Source organism: Penicillium psychrofluorescens (assembly GCF_964197705.1).
Source record: "Penicillium psychrofluorescens genome assembly, chromosome: 4".
In the NCBI taxonomy this organism is placed as follows: Eukaryota; Fungi; Ascomycota; class Eurotiomycetes; order Eurotiales; family Aspergillaceae; genus Penicillium; species Penicillium psychrofluorescens.
In genome coordinates this window covers 2027684-2051222 of record NC_133442.1, presented here as the reverse complement: position 1 = coordinate 2051222, position 23539 = coordinate 2027684, and the positions used below count along the sequence as shown (strand labels likewise).

General features: G+C 46.3%; 3 protein-coding genes across 3 annotated transcripts; 1 reads left to right on the top strand and 2 right to left on the bottom strand.

The window, feature by feature from the left end:
- Positions 1–2564: 2564 nt before the first annotated feature.
- PFLUO_LOCUS6449 (uncharacterized protein) lies at positions 2565–2861 on the bottom strand (the record flags this gene model as incomplete). Its single annotated transcript, XM_073783995.1, has 1 exon — positions 2565–2861. One exon carries the CDS (start codon positions 2859–2861, stop codon positions 2565–2567), a length of 297 nt encoding a protein of 98 aa, XP_073640495.1.
- A 7053-nt stretch (positions 2862–9914) lies between these two features.
- On the top strand, positions 9915–12792 carry PFLUO_LOCUS6448 (uncharacterized protein; the record flags this gene model as incomplete). The annotated part of the gene is made up of 4 exons (XM_073783994.1): positions 9915–10428; positions 10765–11197; positions 11255–12642; positions 12716–12792. 4 exons carry the CDS (start codon positions 9915–9917, stop codon positions 12790–12792), a joined length of 2412 nt encoding a protein of 803 aa, XP_073640494.1.
- Positions 12793–20062: 7270 nt separating this feature from the next.
- Positions 20063–20551, bottom strand: PFLUO_LOCUS6447 (uncharacterized protein; the record flags this gene model as incomplete). The annotated part of the gene is made up of 1 exon (XM_073783993.1): positions 20063–20551. A coding segment is annotated over one exon (489 nt), but the record flags the coding sequence as incomplete, so codon positions are not given.
- Positions 20552–23539: the final 2988 nt, after the last annotated feature.

Genomic DNA, 23539 nt, shown 5'->3' with positions numbered 1-23539 from the left:
GCATGGATGTTGTATTGGGGTTTATGAGCATATAGAAAAGCCTCCAATGGTAAAGTTCATGGCATTAATAGACAAATTATGCACAGTAAGAACGGTTCTAGTTAAACCTCTCCACTAAGCGAAGAAGGTTTTTCTGTGATAATCTCAACACAGGATCCTTCCGAGGAACACAGAGAGGGCCTTTCAGATGCGACTGTATCCATTCCATCTTCACAGGTTTTGCCTGAAGGTAGCTCTTGCACAACCTGGTCTAACGTGGCCTTCAGGTCTTGCACTGTCTGCTCACGAGAATGGAGAGTAGACTGAAGGCAAGCAATCAGCTCTCGTTGGTGCTGATTTTCCGATAGAAGATGCTCCATTTTCTCTTTTTCATTGAAACCTGCAGTCTTTTGCCCCTCTGGAGTCAGTCGCTGAAACCACGAATTAATTGTCGGATATAACTCCCTAAGACGAGACTCAAGCTCCTGCACCTTCTTTCTTTCCAAGCAAAGATCCTGAGCCAATGCATGACAGGCCTCAGCTGCATGGCGCAATGAAGCCTCAAACTGTGCCTTTTCAAGCTGCATCCCTGAAAACATTCTCTCTTGTTGTATGTAATGGTTGCGTAACTTATTATAGGCCGCAAAATCGCTATAAATTCGAGCCTCTAGATGCCCTTGATAGAGCTTCGATTGCTGTTCTTGGCGCAGTAGTTTCTCTATCAAGAGAGAATTATTGCAGTCGTATTTCCCAGTGATCGCGTCGTACTAGAATATTGGCTTTGGATTAGTATACATATCAGTGCAGTGGAGTTCAATCGCTTAACTTGGTGATAGACGTTCTCAGACGGCAGTGATGCCTTGTGATCTTGCGATTGGGATTGGAAAGACATATCTCAAAGAACGAGTAGATGGATCGGGGGTTTCTGCTACAAGTTCATAGACTGCTGTCTTTATCAATTGAGGCACCCTGTAGGCAATAACAGTGCCTGGTTGGACAAGATTAAGAACCTAGGTAAACATGTCACCCTTGATCGCCATAGGTGTGGTGTGAGAATGGCAAAATGAAAAGATCGCGGGCACAATGGGTGCCGCAGAGCCATTTTCTATGTCGCAGTGCCATATTCAGTGTCGCAGGGGCGTTTAGTGTGGCAGAGCTGTTTCGATGTCGCAGAGAAAGACATGTTGGGAAACCGCAGGGACCTGTCAAATGGCATAGGAGCTTTCATGCGTGGGATCACGTCAGGAAGCTAAACGCAAGACCCGATTCATCACTCTATTGGACAAGACAGAGACAATCGATCGGTTTTCTAGTGATTTGCCGATCGGAAACTGGAGCGCCATAAGTACGTTTTAGCAGATCTGTCCCGAATAGGCCCAAGTGGCGCATTCCGATGCTAGATGGCGCAATGTGGGGGGATTAATACCGTGATAGTATTTTGTGTTTTGTTGCCTTAAGATAAGGTCCAGCGGAAGACGTGGCCGGAAACTGTAAATGAACTTTTTGACTGACTGCTGTCTCTTGACAGATATCAATGAATCCCGTGAACAAATACGCGTCACATCTGGACTCAAAGGAATAGTAGTTTTATTGCTGCTTCCACCTCACGTATCATTGATCATTTTCCACAACATCCTGGTTCATGACCCCACTCCCATGGACCAGGATAAAATTGTATGTCCGGAAAGCTACCGGTTCATACGCGGACCGTAACCCGGGCGGTTACCTTAATGGGCATGAATCGAACACAACCCTACTTAAGACGCATAGGTGTTAGGTCACCAAAAGCAATCACTGTTGTAAGTGGCGCCAGTTACAGAACTTTCTGATGCTCCGAAAAAGAGTCCAAGGATGCCCTAATCCTGTGGCCTTTAGATCCTGTCAGTATAGTACTCACCCTGGTTTGCGTCATCGGGTGATAGGTAGTAGAAGACACCATTCGTAGATGGTTTCTGATTACTTTTAGGTGTAACACGCTCCGCTAGGTGATTTCAATCAATATTGTTCTCTGAAGTGCTCCTGATAAATTGCCTTGATCAAAGACTGCACCTTCTTTAGTGACATTTGTATCTCGACGATGAGTCGTTATTCTGGGCAGCGCCTAGAACCCATATCCGAAGAGATCACCCCAACAGATCATCGAATTCTGTGTCTTGGAGGCACATCACACAACCTCGAGAGACTACCGTCCCGGTTGAAACGTGCAAAACAACTGTCTCCAGACATGAAGGCCCAGTTGGAAGAATCCGCGTATGAGATGAGCTATCTCAAGGCAGAGCTTCTATGGCATAAAGAGACCAAACAGATACTCTTGCAGTTTCAAGAGTCGATGTTTGATATTTTCAACTCGCTGGAAGATGCCCTCGCTCGAGCAACTGCACGTCTTCATGAATCTGAGCAGCGATATCTGACACTTTGGGAATCTAACTACGGAAATGGGGCTGAGTTCACGCGTAACATTTAAAGATGTTCTACAACAGAGGTGAAGCTAGTTAGTTATTGATGTATCTACAACTTTTAGTGAACGGTGGCTGAGTAGATAATTTCTATCATATTTATGTCATCTCATTTGATCGGTCCGAAACCTACAGGTCTTTTCTATGATAACGACTGGCCAAGTCACCAAATTTCTCCATTGCCACCTGCTCCCGCTTTATGACTTCAAGCAGATACCCATCGAGAATGTTGAATCTCGCGTCTAAGGTAGCCATTTTATTGTCGACGTCATCCAAGTGATGCTTCATACTCTCGAGACGATGTTCCATATTGCCAAGCTGCGTATTTAGGCCATCGATTTTAGAGTCGACAGTGTGCGATAGCGCACCGTACTGGCTGATTGTGGTCATAAATCGTTCCATCGTGTGGGCTAATCTCTCGGTCATGTTGGAACGCAGTATATCCGGTCTATAGGAATTCTGTGTGTTTGTTGCAGACGAAGGTGGTATATCATCAATATTTTGATTTCTGGTCTCTTAGCTCGAATTGAATTCGTCAGGAAGAAAAATTTACCTGGGGATCTGTGACATGTCAAGATATCCATTCCGGCCAACATCTGTCGCCTCTGAATCCCTTGGGGGTTGCTGGTACAATTCGGAGGCAATATCGTCGTTTCCCATGATAGTATCCTCCCATTCGCCGAAATTATTGAGTGTATTGTATGTAATATTGCTTGTCGCCGAGTTTAAGGTATCGCTACCCATGTTGGAATATAGGAAAGAGTGGTGGGTTGTCCAAGGATCGTTTGGGAAATTGAACGACATGGAAGCCTGACGGGCTTGATTGCGAACGGAATCAGACATATTAGAGGCTGCAAAGAAGGATGCGCGTCATTTACAGCCGCAGGAAAATGGGCCCTTTATGTTCTTTCATTTTAAGCGCTCCGGTTCCCAACAGCTGATTCATTGACTGGAGGATCTGGAAGTGTTGGAAGATCATGTTACGTGATTGGTTGTACGGTCAAGCGAGATGAATTGGCGCAGTCTGGCGCAGTCTGGCGCAGAGTAGTTCACATTACCCCTTCCCTAGCCCGCCATGCCTGGCTCTGTAATCCTCGTTGTTTTTATCCTGTGACTTGGCAAAAGTACAGTGGCAAAAAAAAAAAAAAAAAAAAAAAAAAGATTGATTGGTAGATATGGCTATGAGCGGGACAGGGTGAGAGCAGGGTGAGAATGGGGTGAGAATGGGGTGAGAACTAGTGGTGTGATTCAGATGGCCGTTGCACAAGCTGGGTAGAGGCAAATATCACCCTCCGTATGAAACGAGCTGCGAAATTGAAGGGAAAATGCACAGTTTAAATATTCACCAATATACACGACTGTAAAAGACAAAATTTGAATTTCACGCTCGCTTTGGATCCATCATGCAGAATTCCATAGATATTGGCTGGCTTGACATTGGCCTTCGGGAAGACTTCAGGCCTGCAATCCTGGACCACGGCCGGCTGCAACGTGTGGTCGCCGAGCTTCCCGACCCAGAAAACCAATATCCATCTTTGTGTGTGTTCCTCGGTGGAAAGGCCAGAGGCTACGCTCTTCAACAACTGTGTCCCTTGAACAATATAAAGAGGCATGTCTCCAAGGCCCAAATTAAGCTTCGACCCAATATTGCTTCTTTGGAAAGCGTCCAGCCGATTCTATTGGCCGACGGTGAGATCCTACAAATAGAGCGATTTTGGCCTAAAACTAGAATTGAAGCCGGCATGGGTCTCCCTGTATCCTGGGACAGCTATTCCGCGGGGAAAATGCTGCTAGTGATATGGGCGCGACTGATTTTTGTCTTCACGGACGTGGTTTGCATTTCTATCGACGACATACCTGATCTTGATAAGGTTGTGCACTTTTTGGTTGGCTGCTTAGAGCTTCGCTCCGCGTCTTCTTTCTCCCAGGCGCTTTTACCCAGAGTGATTTTCATATATGGAACAGAGGTAAAGAAAGAAGAGAGCAATGAGCCCAACATGGATCTGCTCCACCGCAAAATTCGAGAGAGGGGATACAAAGATCTGTCTGGGATATTCTCCGGCACTGTATCTATGTACCTGCAGGATGATCATATATCTGATACTGCGAGATTCCAGCGGCTGAAAGCCTTGATTGCGGAACAAGTGGACGCGATTTCCTTTATTCGACAGGAATATCAGACTCGACCGAACGGGACGCATTTCATGGCCCTATTCCAATCAGCTGTCCAACACACCTTGCACGATATATCTAAACCCTTCGATCTTGTGACAGCTACGAGGAAGGATCGTCCAGTCTGTCTGTGCGCAGAATCACGTTTGGTGCACTATCTTGAAATTGGCCACCGCGCGAACTTCCTCCTTACCGAATTAGCCCCATCAGTTGCGTCGGCCCTTTTTATGGATCACTATGTACCTGAGATGCTTGGTTTGATCTTTCTGTTCCATAACTTTACAGGAGAAGACTGACATCAAATAGCGACAAATCCCCATGATGTTTTTAGAAATTTATATCGGTCCGTCGTGATTCAAAGTTATCGCCGATCCAAAGCACTGTGGCTTGATGCATGTCCCACAGAACAAACTAACTTGATTGAATGCCACTTTTCCGGCCTATTTAAGCAGTACTCAGAAAGAAAAATTTCCTCGGCATCTTTACGAAAAAAACAACTAATATCTCAAAGTGGTCGACTATGCCGCTTACGGAGTAACCACATTTGTCTATATTGTCTGTTACAGCCCGCACAACACGTTCTATCCTGTGGACATACAGTGTGCGACCGTTGTGCTCAGGTATTCGGATCACCTGTCCCTGGTTTAGAGTACCAATTCACGATCCAAGGCTGTCTTTACTGTCTCTATCAGAGGCCGTTGATTGTGGATGTTCTCCCACCAACCATGAGCCCTACAATCCTTGCCATCGACGGTGGGGGGGTCAGAGGAGTGATTCCGTTGGAGTTTCTACTTCTGGTAGAGGAATATTTGCACCCGTGCGTTATTCAAGATGTGGTGTCTCTTGCCCTTGGCACAAGTTCCGGTCAGTCAGGTATCTCGTGATGCAACGCTAATATTTCCAGTAAGGGAATCCTTACTAAGACATCACAGGAGGACACATTGCCCTAGGGTTATTCGCGATGTTCTGGAGTGTGGCAGATTGCTCGAAGCGCTTCAATACATTGGCGCGTGGTATTTTTCGCGAAAGACGCCATTCAACCTGGCCTCTGCTGCTTTATCGAATCTCTGGATACAAATCTCTACTAGGAGAAATGATAAGATGGGCCCAATGGCTCCTACATGACAGCTGTTATGATTCACGGGTCTTTGATGAGGCCTTGAAAAGTGCTTTTGGAGGGGATCGTCGTATTTTTGGTGCTAGTCGGGAAGATCCTCTGGGGCCCAGACGTTCCGGTTCGAAAGTTGGAGTAGTAACCACGAGCATTTCCAGAGACACTAGTACCTTTGTGATTGGAAATTTCAATGCGTCCCAGGAACAGGGGGGCGAATGTGGCAAGTTCGACGAGCTCTTATCACTTGATTCTCCTAACACAACTAGATTACCAAATAATACGCCCGGATGATACACGGAACGAGCCCACGTTGTGGAGAGCGTAAGTTTGATCTCGTCACACGGCACTGCACGCTATCACAACGCTAACAGACACCCAGTGCCAGGGCCACAGCCGCCGCCCCTTTGTAAGTAGCTCCCAAGCATCATCTTTGCATAAACGGAGCTGAACGGTTGGATCGCAAGCTTCTTTACGCCTGTGGACCTACATGGTATTGGCTCCTTCCAAGACGGCGGATTAAAGTATAACTTTGCAGGAGAGATTGCAAGCCAGATCTCCTCCCAGATCTGGCCTCAGGCCATAGGTTCCACACGAATGCTGTCCCTGGGTACTGGAAAACCCCAGTCGATTGATCATACCCCGCATTTTCGCCACATTTTTCGTGATAGTTTTGTGCGCCGAGGGTTCGACGCGTGGATGTCTACTATGGAAACTGATAACGATTGGAGGAAATGGAGAGGTCGTCTAAATGATTTAGTCAAAGGAGACTGCCATCGCCTTGATGTGTCACTGGGAAATGCACCGCATACTATTGACGCCGTTGAGGCCATGGAGGACTACCGGAATCTTGTTATAGGTCAAGTCGGCAGTGCACGGATGGCGCGGGAGGCGGCAACCACATTGCTAATCTCGAGGTTCTTCTTTGTCGTCGGCTCATTGCCCCAACATACCGCGACACCATTTTGGTGTCGTGGGTCAGTACGCTGCAAGGGGCCGGCTTGGAAGGTGATTACGGCATTAGAACATCTTTACCCTGAAGGGCTAAGCTTTGTCTCAGATTGTGGGTTGATCGACGATTTTGGAGGTCTAGACCGTCTCTGTCCTTCTTGTGGATGTTACAACCGCCCTATATCTTTCCTAACCCGCCATTTAGACTACACAGTGAACATCTTTATACAGACCCACTCCAAACGACGCTGGAGAATCAGTGGCTTTCCTGAGAGCGTGGCTACGTTTGCATCAAGGCAAGGACTGCAGTCGCCATTTGGCCGGGGAGACCATGGATACCCCTGCCGGAATCCATGCCACAGCTGTGACGTTATCGGTAGTCCACCGAGGGGTAAAAGGCGCAGGCGCGAATCGAGTGGCTCGGCCGATGCTGGTCCTAGGAAACGCGCGCTAGGTTGACTGATTAATTTTGGAGATAGAAAACAGACTAATTATGAATACGCAATAAATTCACCGGGGAAAAACGTTAGGGTATAAATAGAGTGACTTTCCCTGTCCAAGTAGTTAAGTCAAAAACCTCGCGAAGACACAGCCAACCCCCTGCTTTTTTTCTTGTCTCCGCTTTTTTTTTTAGTTTTCAGCTCCAATTACTATCAGACGGCATTGAAATTATGGGTGGTCCTGATCTTGATAGGAATGCCCGAGTCAAGTTCACGAAGCGATCCAAGACATTGAAAAGAAAAGCTCATGAACTTGCCGAATCCTGTGACGCGGATGTTTACCTTTTCATCGCCCACCCGAGAGAATATTACGCCTACAATTCCGCAGATGACAATTCATGGCCGCCTCCAGACGAGGTGTTGGTAAAGATGACCAGACTTAATACTAAGATCAAAGAACTGAAATACCGGCAGGAGCTGCACTATCCAAATTTGGAGCGAAATAATTTTAGTGAAATGCAACGCTTGCAGGAAAGCTCTAGCGACGATCTGAAACGGCTCTGTCAGTATTTTGCCACCAGAGGGAAGCTACTTCAATCATTGGATAATCATGACGAAGACACGGATTCGGCCCCTAATGTCAGGGAGGAGGGGGCTTTGGAAAATGTGCCTCAAGAAAACAATTAGGATGGTTATTAGAAAGCTCCTCCTTCAGATAGGCAACAATAAGTCGCGACGACGAAAACCATTAATTACTCGTCCAATTCTTAGGATATAAGGAACAGTAGGAGTGAATAGATGAATGAGGAAATAGGCAGTACAAATGGTATTTCTATATTAAAAAACAATTTATTTATCAACCGTTAAACAATCTGTCCTATTTTCGATTTCCTTCTAGCCAGGATCCTTGTGCGAGCCGTTTCGGGTGCAAACGAGCTGGTCTGAAGATAAAAGCAGCTCTCAGGCTCAGATCCCGTTCTGATCTGGAATTAAAAAAAAAATGGCACCTCAAGTCCCTACCCCTTCGAATCATGGGAACAATGATTTGATTCTTGAATCCCTCGAAACTCGCTATGTGCGGATGATAGTGGAAGCCGATGAAATTCCTTTTCAATATAATGCCCTTGCAAGTGCAGCTCACTGGATCCTTCTTGCAGGGTACTTGGTCATGCCAGGCACCTTTACGTCTCTCCAGACATCTAACGCACTCAAAAATGACCTGGTGCAAAGCGAAGCGGGTGAATTGGTCTTAAACACCATCCAGAACCCACCTCTCCTTGCGACTGCCTGCTTCTTCTTCGTCGCAGGACTAGCTATCATGGGATGGCTGTGTAGGGAATTTCGGGGGAATTATATTTGGCTTGTCAATCGTATATTTCTGTACGATCAAGTCCAACTCGAGGAAAATCATTTACTGATTTTTTGCAGGCCCACACTTTTAAATGCATTAGCTGGTCTTCTCACAACGATCGTTAGTCTATATACTGCCCACCACGGCGATTGGTCGATCATGGCTCTCTTGACTGTGATTGCCTCTGGTATCTCAGTGGCCTCTTCTCTCAGTTTGGTTATCATATACAAATTCGGGAAATTGGAAATTTTGAAACAAGAACACATCCAGGCGACTCGCATACGTGACCGCGCAAACTAAGTTAAGGGGACACCAGTTGATTGTAGAGGGTCAACATATCGCAATACTTGGTCTTTATAAATATATGTTAGGATGTTGTGAAAAATGTACCCAGTCTCGAGAATTGAATAAGCCAGAGCCAGACACATGACAAATACGAAGATCTATAAACTATGCAGACTTGTCTCTCATAGCATATTAGGTCAAAGGTTGACGATCCGAGGATAAATCTATAATATGTGTACTCTGACGGCTACAGTACAGTGCGTCTCGAAACTGGTGTCACCACCTACACTCTTTCCTTGTTTCTCGAACCGTAATGTCAAATTCCGCTAGTCTATATTAGGAATAGTCCCGGGATATCAATATTCCTGTGTCAAAATCAATACAGTGACTTACTGTAATCATAATACATTCTTCCGTCTTGTAACTGAATTGGCGATCCAAGGCAACTAGAATATTCCATGGCAATGCGTGAGAGTAGGTGCCGCCCGGCGGTTCGTAAGTGACACTGGCCTTTGGGTAAAACGACGCAGAGAAGTCAATTGCAACGAAAATAATGGTAATTCAGTCTAGAATATGTTATGATGAATAGAGAATAGCCCTCACCGGCATACTGCATTTCTCTCCGCATGGTTTCGGAACGTACTTTTTCATACCGACGGTTTACAAGCCGATACGCCTTAGGGATGACAAGACATATCCGAAGTTTCCACGGAAATGCAAACGAGACAAACAAAAATATCGTTGGCCTTGAGAACATGGCAAGGTGTCACTTTTCTCTGCCACCCTCGACGATCTGGGGGCTTACTGGGTACAGTACTTCCTGAAATTGGTATCACTACCTACACTCTTCCACTGTTTCTCGCCTATAATGCCAATACAGCTAATATATTCTGTAGAAAAATATTTCCAACTACTTTGGACGGATTAATATGTACGTACCTCTGCCATCGTGTATTGTATTGTATTTCATGCGTCAGGACCATAACAAAGGTCTCCGTACCTCAAAGCCCCCCCCCTCTCCCCCCCGGCCTCCTCATCATGCGCGTTCTCGCTAAGGCTTACCCTCTTTCCACTTCCTACCTTCATCCAAAATAGTACTAATTTTTCTTTCTGATTGACAACTTGATTGCTGTACTATCGCTCCGTCTCTCCAAACACGAACGGTTACGATGGCGGATCAGTTGTCGATTGCATCTGCGATCGCAGGGTTGCTTTCACTTGGGATCAAAGTGACGCAATCCTTGATCAACTTTTACTCCGTATATCAGGACCAAGACGCCAATCTGGCAAAACTCATGCTGGAATTTGAGGATCTTCGGGGCGTCCTTCTATCCCTTCCAACTGCAGTCCAGGATGGCCGACTTCGAGCCAACGCAGAAGTGCTACACCAAGAAGGTTTCGAGAAGATCACACAAAGGTGGCAGACACTCACCGAAGAGCTTCACGTAGAATGCCAGCAAATCCATACAGACTCAACCACCGATTCAAAAGACCCTATTCAAGTCGCTGGACGTCCCGTCGCCTATCCATTCCGCGAAAGCACACTAGAGAAGCTCGAAGACCTCGTTGGCGAGATACGCGAACTCCTATTATCAGCGCTTGATGTCCTACAAGTAAAAAATGACTACCAGATCGAGGTTCAACCATCGAATTTCAAATCATTTCTCGAGCGAACAAACATGAGTCAGGTTTCTTCAGTGATTCGAACCTGGCTTATGGCCCCTGATGCATCAATCAATCATAACGCGAAATATGGAAAGCATCACCCTCAAACTGGTCTATGGTTTACCAGCGGAAATCATTTCGGGAAATGGCTAGTGCAGCGCAATTCTTTTCTTTGGCTCAATGGCTTCGCAGGGTGTGGAAAATCAGTCCTTTGCTCAACAGCAATCCAACACACTTTCCTGAAGAGGAAGGATAGAGATCGAGTAGGTTTCTCGTTCTTTTATTTTGATTTTAACGACAAGTCGATGCAGGATGATAATAGTATGTTACGCGCATTACTATTACAATTATCAGGCCAGATTCAAGGTGGCGAACAGGTTCTAGAGCAGCTGTATAAGTCGCACAACCCAGGTAACCCCACCGTGGAAGCTTTACTCAACGGACTTTTCAATCTCCTGAGCCAATTCCGCGATAGCTTTATTCTGCTCGATGCATTAGACGAGAGCCCCCGAGGTGACAAGAGAAAGGGCGTCCTAAGGGCGATACAGGTTATAAGGCAGTGGTACTTGCCTAGTGTCCATCTTTTGGTTACTAGTCGGGACGAGCTTGATATCCGCAGATCTCTGGACCCTTCGCGTGACCAGGACCTGTCTATAGCATATTCAGATGTGGACAGGGACATAGAAGACTTTCTCTCTCACCAGCTCAAAAATAACTCGAGGCTCCAGAGGTTTAAAGATCGTCATGACGAGATTCAGACGAAATTGACGGCCAATGCGCAAGGAGTGTACGTATTCGACAGCAAAGAATCATGAACTATTAATCTAACTATATTTATATACAGATTTGGATATGTCGAATCCCAATTAAGCGTTCTTGAAAGGGCGCGAAACTGGCGTCAGCTTGACCAATGCCTGCGCTTTTTGCCTCACGATCTCGACGAGACATATGCACGGATATTGTGCGGTATTGACGAAAGAAACGTTGAAGATGTGCGAAGGGCATTGAGTTTACTTTGCTTTTCCACTGAACCTCTCACTTCAAATGAGCTGATTGACACCCTTGTTGGTCCTAATCAACTGTCACAACTTGACAGCGAGGGTCGCTCATCTTATCTGGATGATATTATTGAAATGTGTGGTGGACTCGTGGTGGTATCGATGACTGAAGATGACGACGGACTTCCGACATCTGTTGTTCGCATAGCGCATTTTTCTGTACGGGAGTATCTTCAATCAGACCGTATCCTTCAACAAAGAGCAGCAAGGTTTGCGATTCCAAAGAATGATGCGATGGTCTCTGAGGTGGCGTATGAAATGGGTCGTAAAATCATGATTGGTACTCCATCTCATATACGCTTGAAAGACCAAGAAAGGGACTCGGGTTACGCATCAGCATCACGTCCTACAACAATGACGGTGTCCTCGGAGGCAGCTCTTCGAGATGACACCGACTCGCGCGCTGCAGCCAATACTGATGAGACCAAACATTCATACAATGAGGATATTGAGTCCCTCGCATCCGACAATGATGACATTGACTCACAAGCATCTGATGAAACAACAAACGAAGGAATGACGGGCAAAGCTCTTATTAGGATGTTCCTGACCGAGGAGCCCCATTTCAGACTACTGTGTGAGAAAGCAATGGCCTATATGGACACACAACGCTTCGTGGAGAATATGCGGCGATTACTGAAGTCATTTCACAAGAACCTCTCCGCAGAGGCTGATGCTGAAGCAGAAAAAACCGTCGCCAGATTGTTACGCAGTAGGCGAGGAAGATATCGGATCAGCCAACAGATTGCTACTCATATCCAAGAAGAGCGGGAAGAAATTTCGGATAGCAACAGAGCCGACCTCCGAATTCCGCTGAAAAACAAATACCTTATCGAAAAATGGCTGGGACACGAGTATCAGGAAGTTGATGACCAAGCTTCAGTATCAGACTCTGATGATGACACCGAGAAAGACGAGTTTCCTTACATCTCCGAGCTGAAAGCCTTCCTACGAGGGGCTGTATCATTTCAGGTTCTTTTGAAAGAGTTCATGCTCATTTTCTTTTCAACTGAGTTGAGGCATGTGCTCCTGTCTATCCGTAAAGAAGACATCTGGGTATCACAGGAGCAAGATCTTTCTTTGACGAATAGATTCAAAACCTGGGTGGAAGACAAGACTCACGTGAGATGGAACTGGTGGCCTCTCGAATCACGGAAGCGGATGCTACGGGACGGTGAATCGCGACTTTTTTGGTATTGTGTAAGTTCAGCCTTCTTCGATCCCGATTTAATACTAACGTTTAGCAGACGTGCGGTGCGCGTCAGTGGGAAGAAATATCTATCGAGCAATCCGACCTAGTGAGGAAGATACTGGCTGTGTCTGACGACAAGCCTCGGCCATCATACTGGTGCAGAACAAAAAGAGTAGGGCCGCTCCAGAAAGCCTGGTTTGAAGGCAAATTCCGAAAAGTCTCATCAGTATCTTGTGCTGCAACGTTGTCAACAGCGGCTGAAAGATATACACCGACGAGGAATTTCACGTCCGCATCAACCCCAAGGCATGAATCACGGCCTCGCGGTGACGGTCAATCTAGTGCGACTACTCCGAATCAATCTCATCAAGGAAACCCCATCGCGATCCGGCGAGCTCAGATAGCGGCTTTGGACCCAACTAGCCAAACCAAAAGCTGGATATTGGTTGGCATCCAAGGGGCACGGCGAACCCTAATACCTGCTCAAATCTCGATAAATAATCAAAGTACTGACTACAGTGTCTTCCGGGACCTTAACATGTGCTATCGGACTCATCGTGGCCGACTGAGATTATGGTTCTCCATTTGGCGCTTGGAATATTGTGAGGTTGTGAAGGTATTCTATCATCCAAAATACCTTCCATTACAGGCGCTGATAAACATTAGTTCAACAGACTGACGCTTGAGCGCATGGTTCGTGAGCATAAAGACCTTCCCACCCACGTGGACTATCACTATAGTCCCCGTGCGGGAGCTTCTGATGCTAAGAACCCACCGATTTCACGTCATGCCTTCATGACTCTTTTCTACACGTGTCATTTCCCATGTACCTGGCCAATTCCACATGACTGCATGCCGCCCTTAACCGGTACTTCGCACCTGGGACGCATCCCGAAGAGAACGAAGGGTTTTGAAAGAGACCAGACTTCACCCATATGGGGCCTTGAAACTGTGTTTGCGGTTTCATCCACCTACGTTTTAATCTATCATTGCCTCATCTTCGCTGGGCCCTTTGCATTCTTTTGGTTGTGGCTTGGAGCTCATCCGGACGATCTACAGAATGCGTCTACCCCTTTAGCCATCGTGATTGGTGCTCTATCTCTGTTCTGGAGCAGTTCTGGAATTCTCACCAGCAGAATTGAAGACTGAGCATCCCATCACTCGCAGGCGCTTGTGATATTGCACAGACAAAGGGCGTGGCTGTGGAAGACAGTCATAGCTCCTTCTTGGTGGTCCCTGAACACAGTCGTGCTTCCATGTGGCTAGATTGCGCGTCACCTTTAGGTTGACAAGTTAAGATTGTTTATCAGTCAATTGTCTTCACGGATCACACCAAGGATCGATTTCAAGATGGGGCGTTGAGATATTAGATGTCAGAAAAGACGTGTCGAAACATTTGGAATATCTTGCCGGCTTACGTCTTGGCGGGTGGTTAAATATGCTATCTGTTTGTTAATGTCACAAACTGCTGCATTAGTTTGGTTGGTATGGTGATACAGTATTGATGTGTAAAAGAATTTATGCGTTAGATACAGTATCTATGGATACTGTCATACCCAAAATTCAGGAATCCGTTCCACTCAACTGGTGAGATTAGTTCCGAACTTCGCAGTAGTAGCTGCGCTATATCTCCTCTACGACCAGGCCAGCGTGCCGGAAGTGTCACTCTGCGCTGTTCCTTCTTGCACCAACGATGTCAACACACCATTCGAGGAAGTTATCGAATCCTTGATCTGGGTTTTCTTCGTAGGATTGCCAATTCCGCCGGATGAAAGCCTTGAGCTCAGCAAAGAACTCCTCGATAGGATTCAAGTCTGGAGAATTTGGAGGCAAATACACCAGCTTTACGCCGGCTTCTGACCATAGCTGTTCTATTCGGTCAGAGTGATGAAAGGATGCGTTGTCTATGACTAACACGGACGTCGGCTCGGGCCACTTCCTACAGTGCTAGAGAAGCTACTCAATAAAATCCTCAAAGACGGACGCGTTAGTTGAACCTCGGAACACTCGAGACAAAACAATGCCATCTTGAGCATATGCAGGCAGTATCTAATAGCGTTGATCACGATGAAATTTAGATACTTGAACTAGTGCGGTACCGAGTGGGACCAACCCGTTCGCCTAAAGCCTATCCTTTTATCATATCTAGATTCATCCACATAGACAAGGTGGTAAGACTAGAAGTCTGAGATAAAGTGAACGTATTCGTCCCGAAGGTCTAGGTTGCGCTCTTAGGCCTTGACCTAGGTAGTCTTTTTGACCAGCCTTTGGACGCAAGGGCGCGGCTGATGCTCGCTTTTGTTGCTTGAAGGGCGAATTCGTCCCACAGAAAAATCGCTATCTCGTTAAGGTACAAAGTGGGTTTTTCGAGCAGGCGATCGCATAAAGCCTCGAGCATGGCTGGAGTTATGCTACGGGGTCGTCCACCTTTATTAGGCGGCGCTTTGACGCTGCCAAACATCCGTATATTAGAAGAGATGCTTAGGATGGTTCTCCTGCTACAGCCTGCAGCCTGTGCCACCTGCGATATAGATAGTTCCCCACTGTGGATCATGTCGTAGATAAGCTCATGCTTTGAAGGAGCCAGGTTTGGGGCCATCTTGGTTCGACCACTGGTGATTGATTGTTGATCCACCTCCGTCAGGTAGCTGTTTTGGGGGTGGGGTATGGAGGTGTCAGATGTATTGATTTTACAAGCGAATACATAATTCAAAGTACGAAGTAATTCTACGTAAGAAGCAATACACGTCCAACTGACAAGGGTACTCCGGAAAAACTTCCAAACATAGACTAGCTGGTCTTGGCATTACGGTTCGAGAAACAATGGAAGAGTGTAGGTGGTGACACCAGTTTCGAGACGCACTGTAGCAAGCCTGATGGTAAACTGTGAATAAGCAATCCATTTGATGCCTTTGATTTCTACTTTCTAAGGCAGAACGCTCCATTGTATTCAAATAATGGAGGATTGGGCATTCGACTATTAGGGGCCACCTGGTTTAATCTCCACACCCTTGACAGTGTCGCAAGCGACGTATAGAGTCGTGGCAATAGAGGATCCAACCAGCTGTTCTTGCGCGCAACCCTACATTTTCTTCGCCGGGAGGGCCCGAACGGTATGATCTACGACAAGAGAACGCAGGATAAATTGACCCTGGGGTCGTGCCAATAGTGAAAGCCAATCAACTTGCGGGTTCATGAGACCAAGACGGACCGCTGGACACCAGAACGGATCCCTGCCACCAAAACAGGAATTTTGCTTGCCTTCTTCTCACCTTTGCAGAAAACCAAAACATAGCGACCGAGCAAGGATCCTGTGACCAAAATTTATAGGCGATGAAGGTCTGTGTACTCATTTAAAGGTAAACGATTTAATTTTAATCTATTTCAATTGGTTTTATCTTTTCACATCCCATTTTCTCCTTGTCACCCCACTCTAATCTGAATGGAAAACCACTGAAGATGGATCTACCTACAGATCTACCTACACGGCCAGTGTTGCCAATTTATATTACGCAATCAGGCCTTACCTCCTAAGCCAAGTGGCTAGCTTAAGGTCCTAATGACGCTCTCAAATCACCTTGGTTGATCATTGGTCCGATAATAAAGCAAATTTGCGACTACTAGTTGATTCACGGTCGCCTTTCACGTGGCCCAAGGGCCCAGAAGAGCTTGACCTAGGCTATAAATTCGCTTGTAGTGCCTGGAAATATAGCGGAATAAACCTTCCTCTCTTCTGATGAACAAAGGATGAAATTACTTGGCATCAACCAATTCCCGACCACGCCGGAGGCAATCTACGGTGTAGTCCTTGGCTTTATCATTCTCTCTTTTATGCTGTATCATCTTGCTATCCACACATTTTCATTTCTGTCAACCTCGCCGTTCTTATCTTCTCGCGTTCGACCGTTTTTGTTGGGTCATATAATTTATGCCCGGTCCCATTGGCGGTTCCTAGGACTTGGGCCTACCTCAAGGGCCCATCTGATCTTGACAGCTCTTTATGTCGCCGGCACTATCACTTGCAATGTCCTTCAAGTCCAATCCAGTCAAGACGCTGGAAAAAGAGCTGCGACGCTCTCGCTCATCAACTTAATCCCAATGTTCTTAGGCGGTGGCTACGAGTTCGGTGCTCGACTTCTTGGGGTTTCCCTCTATTCTTATGGATTCCTTCACCGTTCGTTTGCATTAGTGGCTCTTATTGAGGCTGTGATTCACATAATAATAGTCGCTCGGACAAGGTCGGTCACTTGGACAAACGAGACTAATTTCTATGGAATCCTGGTATGTTTCTCCAATATTCGTAAAGCATGTGCCGATATTGAAGTTTATCATAGGCTGCCAGTTTATTCCTGGCTTTAGTCATTCTTCCACTGGTCAAGAAAAGGGTCTACGAAGTCTTCCTTATTACCCATTTAGGTTGTGCGATTACAATGGTCTACGCAATTTGGCAGCACACCCGCTCAGCCGAAAGAAGTCTGTGGATACTCCCAGTAGCATATATAGGCTCTTTTGCTACAACCGGGGCATTGCAGGTGATTCGAATTATCTATCGGAATGTGGTGATAGGAAGAAGCCATGTTCGAATGAGTCTACAAACCCACGTGGGTGATGTTGCTCGAATAACATTATCATTACCCAGACCATGGGCTGTGCGTGCCGGCCAACGCGTTAACTTAGGAGTTCCTCATGTGGGGATCTTTTACCTTTTTCAATCACATCCTTTTGCAATCAGCTGGTGGGAAAGTGACATTAGCGGCCGGGCAGTTTCGATCTCGATCTTGCTTCGGCCGCGTTCCGGATTCACAAAGAGACTTCTTGATCGCATTGAGCCAAACAGAGAGTGTGGGGCCTGGATTGACGGCCCTTTTGGCCCGTCCTCCATAAGTTGGAGATTGACGGACACTATTGGCGATTATGGACATATATTCATGATTGCTACAGGCATCGGCATAGCAGCTCAGCTACCATATATCAAGGAGCTCCTGGATGGCCATGAAAAGGCTGAAGTCTGCACGCAAAGGATTTCACTCGTCTGGCAGTTAGATAGGGTTGGTGACTGGGAGAGTGCGCGTGACTTGCTGCAAATTCTTGTTAGGCAAGATAATGGATATGTTAGTATCTACTTCGTTCTTAGTGGGTTTGTTTGCTAAATTTTGCGTCAGATGCTTCATGTCTCAATTTACGACCCATTGCGTGCTCAATCTGGCAATGAGATTCAACGCATCGGTGACAATGGTCTCATCGATGTGCACAGCGGACGTGCGAACTGGGAGGAGCAACTAGATTTGGAAATAGATATCAAAGTGGGAAATTTTTTAGTATCGGGTTAGTCCCCCGCCGTTCTTGGAGTAAAAGCGCGACTAACATTGAGTCAACAGTGTGTGCCCAGGCTCAAACTCGGCATGACATCAGAAACTTGGTTAGATCACGTGTGGATAAGGGGGTGGAGTTATTTGAACCGGAATTTCAACCATGGGGCCAGACAGGGAGCCTGCGCGCTTTTCTCAAGCCATGATGAGGGAGCTCAGTACATGGATATAGAAAATAGATGGAAATGGAACGAATTTGCGCAATGTCACATCTAGCTGTTTAACTTTCAGATGTCACTGAGCGCTGGGACCAGAACTGGGACTGTGTCGGATCTAGTCACGTGTAACTACAGGTGACTGTCTTTGTATAAGATGGTCTTGTTTCTCGTTACTTTCTTTCTTCCATTCTTTCTTTCCTCTCTCAACTTGGATCTCCCGTCTTACATAGTAGTGAAATAGATTAACTTCCTCGTTTGGATTCTGTCTGGGCTACCGGCCGCACAGGTGAAATCTTCAAATCTAACGTATCGAACCAAATAGGACTTGTTAAATGGAATCGCCTAAGCTTCTACCGCTCCGTTTCTTGATCACCAGCTAAGACTCAATTTGACACTAGGAAGATGATAACAGGTTATTGCATAATAGACTCTAGATGCATGTCGCAACTGTTCTATGAAATAACTAATTTCACTGATAACGTGCCATACCATTTCGGTGTCGCAGCTGGTACTACGACTCTGAAACGGAACGCAGGCGGCAAACCTGGGCAGGACACCAACATAGACCAACCATGGGTTGCCACGTTCTTCACCTGAACACCAAAACCGCAGGGATGCTTTTCATAGCGAAACGTATAAAGTCGAAGAGTGCTGAAGCGCATATTCGTACCATTTTTCTTCATGATTTGATCTGAACAAGATATATGACTGTCCGTATATAATGGCTCCAAATGCGAAGCGAGATACTGTTTTACCCAATACTTTGTGGCAAACAGAAAGAAGAGATGTTGACAATGAAGAGATTGAGAGCCAAGCAAGCCCACCAAAGAAGTTGGTTGAGAAAAATCATGCATATCGATTTGGAGTACCAATCAAGGCAAGTGAAAAGAGCGAAACCTTGGCCTATTCCAAAAAGAGTTTAAGCGAGAAGTATCATAGATCCTACAATATTGATCAGGCCGGGCCAGGAGTGATAGCTTTAAAAGACACCGAGAGTCTACCAATCTGCCTTATCAAGGAACGCAAAGCCCGAAACCCGCGATCCCTTCGACGGCTGCAATTTGCCAGTCACAAGAACCTGATAGCCTTAGTTGATAACTTCCAGTCTAGAGAATCACTTCATTTGGTGTACGAGTACGAGCACATGGCAATCAGTCTCGGTTGTATTGCAGGTGCCGTCCAATTCAGCGAAGCAGACATAGCGACAATCTGCAGAGAGGTCCTAGAAGGACTCAAGTACATTCATTTAGGATTGAAGTCTTCATATGGCTTGCTAAATTTCAGCAATATTCTTCTGACTTGGCAAGGCGAAGTCAAGCTTGGTATGCCCTATGTATAAAACATGTATTTCGCTAACCCGCTAGAAGCGAATATTGGCGATTGCCTACTGGATAAGAAGTCCCCTGACATAGTAAAGGATGATATCAAAGAAGTTGGATCGATCGTGGTGTCACTGAGCGATCGTACTGCATCGCTCTCTGAGTCAATTCAGGACGTGGATATGCCGCTCCTTTCGGAGATGGCCCATTCTTTTGTGCAGAGAACCAAAACAGAGACTATGGTTGAGCTGCTGATGAAAGTTAGTTTCCATAATCCGCCATGTTGATACACATTATTACTAATTTGACTAAAGGATGAATTTCTTCATCTTGCCAACCCTGGGGGAGCGTGGAGTTTGAAACGGCATTACTTCGAGACTTTGCCTATGGGAATTCGGGTGGGCAGTCACGCTAGCAAGACTGAAGCCACGGAATGATGCTAGGTTTCATAGACTATGAATTACACCGGCACATGCCCTATAGTTACCCCATCGCTAGATGAGGCGTATGATTACTGTATCCTGAATAAATGTATTCTCATCTATAAGAACTGGGCTCAAAAGAATGGAAAGCAGCGCGCATCTTCGGCAAGCGGCTTATACGGCGATCGCTGGCAGTGGTCTTGCTGGGGGTCCAGTAAGACTGGAAAGTCCGGCAAGACTGAGGGGTCCAGAAGGACTTGGGGGTCCAGCAGGGCTTGGAGGTCCAGCAAGACTGGTAAGTCCGGCAAGACTGGGGGGTCCGGCAAGACTAAGGGGTCCAGAAGGACTTGGGGGTCCAGCAGGGCTTGGAGGTCCAGCAAGACTGGTAAGTCCGGCAAGACTGGGGGGTCCAGCAGGACAGGAAGGTCCAGCAAGACTGGGGGGTCCAGCAGGACAGGGGGGTCCAGCAGGACTTGGAGGTCCGGCAGGACTGGGGGGTCCGGCAAGACTGAGGGGTCCAGCAGGACTTGGGGGTCCAGCAAGACTGGGGGGTCCAGTAGGACAGGGGGGTCCAGCAGGACTTGGAGGTCCAGCAGGACTGGGGGCTCAGGGGTCGAGCAGGACTTGGGGTCCCCAGTCAGCTAGGGCCGAGCCAAGGTTTACGACCTAAAACAGTGTCGCAGCTTTTGTTAAATACCGGCTTCTGCTCAAGGTATCGAAAAATGAGAAAATGGATGCTTCGGACAATCCTCTCAGCCAGCGAACGAATGAACTTGCCGCTCAAAGGCTTCAGTGTTACCAGGGATGTGCCATCATTGAATTCCAACACTTGAAGTTTGAAGAAGACATCTTTCTTGGGGTTCGGCTCTTTGATGAACAGAATGTTCAAAGACTTCTCAAAATCTTTCAGATTGAAGGGTGTGGAAGTCTTGAGCCAGAACACAGAGTCGCTGCGCTGATCGACCAAGAAACACTGTCTAGGGCGCTTTTGCAATCAAGTCTCACGCGGGAGTCGCTTTTAGACCCAACGAACCAGCCGCAACTTTTCTTCGAAGGCGACGTGCAGGCAACCTGTGTCTATGGAAAACACCGTTTAAAAGCTGCTGAATCGTTTGGAGAGAGAAGGTGGTTAGTGGATTTATATCTGGATGGTGTGTATTTATTCAGATCTAGCTGGAAACAAAGAAGGTTAACACAATTCGCAGCCATTCCTTCAGAGGCTCTAACTCAGCTTAGAGAAGAATCGACGAAAAGTCTCGAATTTACAGATGGCGAAATCTATCGTACACTAAGGCTATACCAGATTTCACGAAACAGAGCCCAAGAAAAGAAATGGTGGGCGAGGTTGAGTTCTGATGGTCGGCGGAAAGACATACGGCGCTTACAACGCAATGAGCTTCTACTCAATAGCCTAGATAGACTATTGCCATTTATAGGATTATGGAAACCTATAAAGACGTCGCAGATTGAGAGGATGCTTGGTTTGAAATACCCAGAGGTAAGATGGCTATGCTATGCCTTTCATATCGCCTACTGATTCAGCTAGATATTATACAGTTACTTGAACCGAATGTACGAGAGGTGGTCCCACATTTTCGAAGGGGAAGCTGCTTCATATGTGGACCCAGTTTCTATCCATCTAGTTGAAGGTCTGATGCCCCAATCCTCTATGAAAGATCGAAACCGCATTGCCGAACTTGTCGAGTCGGGTCAAATATTTGCTCTTGTTGCTGGGGCTGGGGAAAGAGAAGTAATGCGAGACCGACTGCTTTCCACTCCAGGGAGGATCATATCGCTTAACACACTCACTCAGGACACATTATTTCTTGAGGAACCCGCTAAGGCACTTCGTTGTCTTTGTCCACCAAAGTTTAGGGGAAGCTTTCGAGAAACCATGCTTCGTCAATGGAACATGGTCGGGACTGAGCGATCACTCGAGATCCAGAGATCTGAGCATGACTTTGCAACTATGCAGCAAACCGCAAATTCATTTTCTGTCTGTACGATGCAGCTATGGCTTTTTGCACTGAGACATTTCACACATCAGCAGCATCGTGTGAAGAATGATCGTCGCTATTTTGGTTGGTCTACTGAGGAATCAAGCCTGACAAAGCTAGCAATCTTGGCGGAGCGTCTGGGGTTTCAATCGGATCAAATCACGGCTCTCCGAAGTCAAAATCTGAATCAAAATATCGCAAAAGGCTTCATTGAATCTCTTTGTAAAGAAGAATTCTACAAAATTGAAGATCGCAGAGTGCAGTCTATGTCCAACAGGCTATACACCTTTCTTCGCAATCTTCCAAAGTACTCGGATGAAAACATCGACCCCGCTAAATTTACAACAAACAGCCGTGAAGAGGAGGCCAAGCACAGATTTAACAGCCCAACACGAGAACAGTATGATCAACTACGAAAACATTTGTTTCTCGAGAAAATCTTTGAACAAGATCAGCCAGCTGCACAATATCCAACTTCACTTGGCGTGACGAGGGAAATTTTGTACTGTTTTTTTGGAAACGCCATTCAAGACATGATATCTAGTCGACCAGCTGGTGGGACAGAAAATTATGCAGAGCCTCTTATTGCACCTTGTCAACCTTCTAATAACTCAGAGGACAGCCTAGTGCTTTCTACTCCAACTAGCCATGTCTCCGACCATCAGCAGGGAAGCCCTATGGAAGCGGCTGAGCCCAGCTCCCATTCTGTGATAACATATCAGATGCAAACAGAAGAGATACCGCCAGATCAAGCGTCAAGTCAATACTCTCGGAGTCCAGGTACGCCGGTCACAAAAGGGGACAGTCCAAGTGAAGCAGTCGACATAGATCCTTATCCCAGTGGTACGCCAGATCCTCCGCCACCTCTAGCTGCAGGGTTTGAAGATCCATCTTGCATTTGCCCTATGGAAAAAAAAAATTACCTATCTGTGCGTCGAAGTGTTGCCGATATTCTCAGGATATGGTATCAGTCACAACGAGAGGTGATAGTTATTTTCCTCTTCGAATCTCGAATTTATTACAAATTCAGCACCGCAGGAGGATTGAATCTGCGATCGACATTACAAGACCTTTCTAGGAAACATATCTTTCTAGTCATCAATGAGTTCGGCATTGGGATACCAGACATAAACAAGACTTATGAGGAGGCACTAAAAGAGCGTCTGTTGTTCGTTGGTAAAAGAGACAACCCAGCTCAAGGAAAGAATGAGGTAGGATTGATTTCATTGGACAGGCTCCAAGAATACGTACTGAACTATAATGTTCAAACGGGAAAGAGAAAGGCAGATACAGACGATCGAACCACCAAGCGTCTTCAAGGACCAAGCCGGGAATCTTCTGAAGAGTCTGAAGAGCTCTAAGCCCTATTTTTTGAGGTTTTGATAGGTTATCTCATTTGCGATACGACCAACGGGGAAGCAAAGAAACTTTGAATTACTGTAGCTTACAGGGGGAATCGATAATCAGTCCATTCTCATTCAAATTGGGTTGATACCACTGACGAGCAATCTTGTTTTATACTCAACATACTTTTATACAGACGATCTTTATCCTAAAGCTCGTGTCTCTTAGTTAATTCGTTGCAAATATGTGCCTAGTGAACTAAATGCTTCA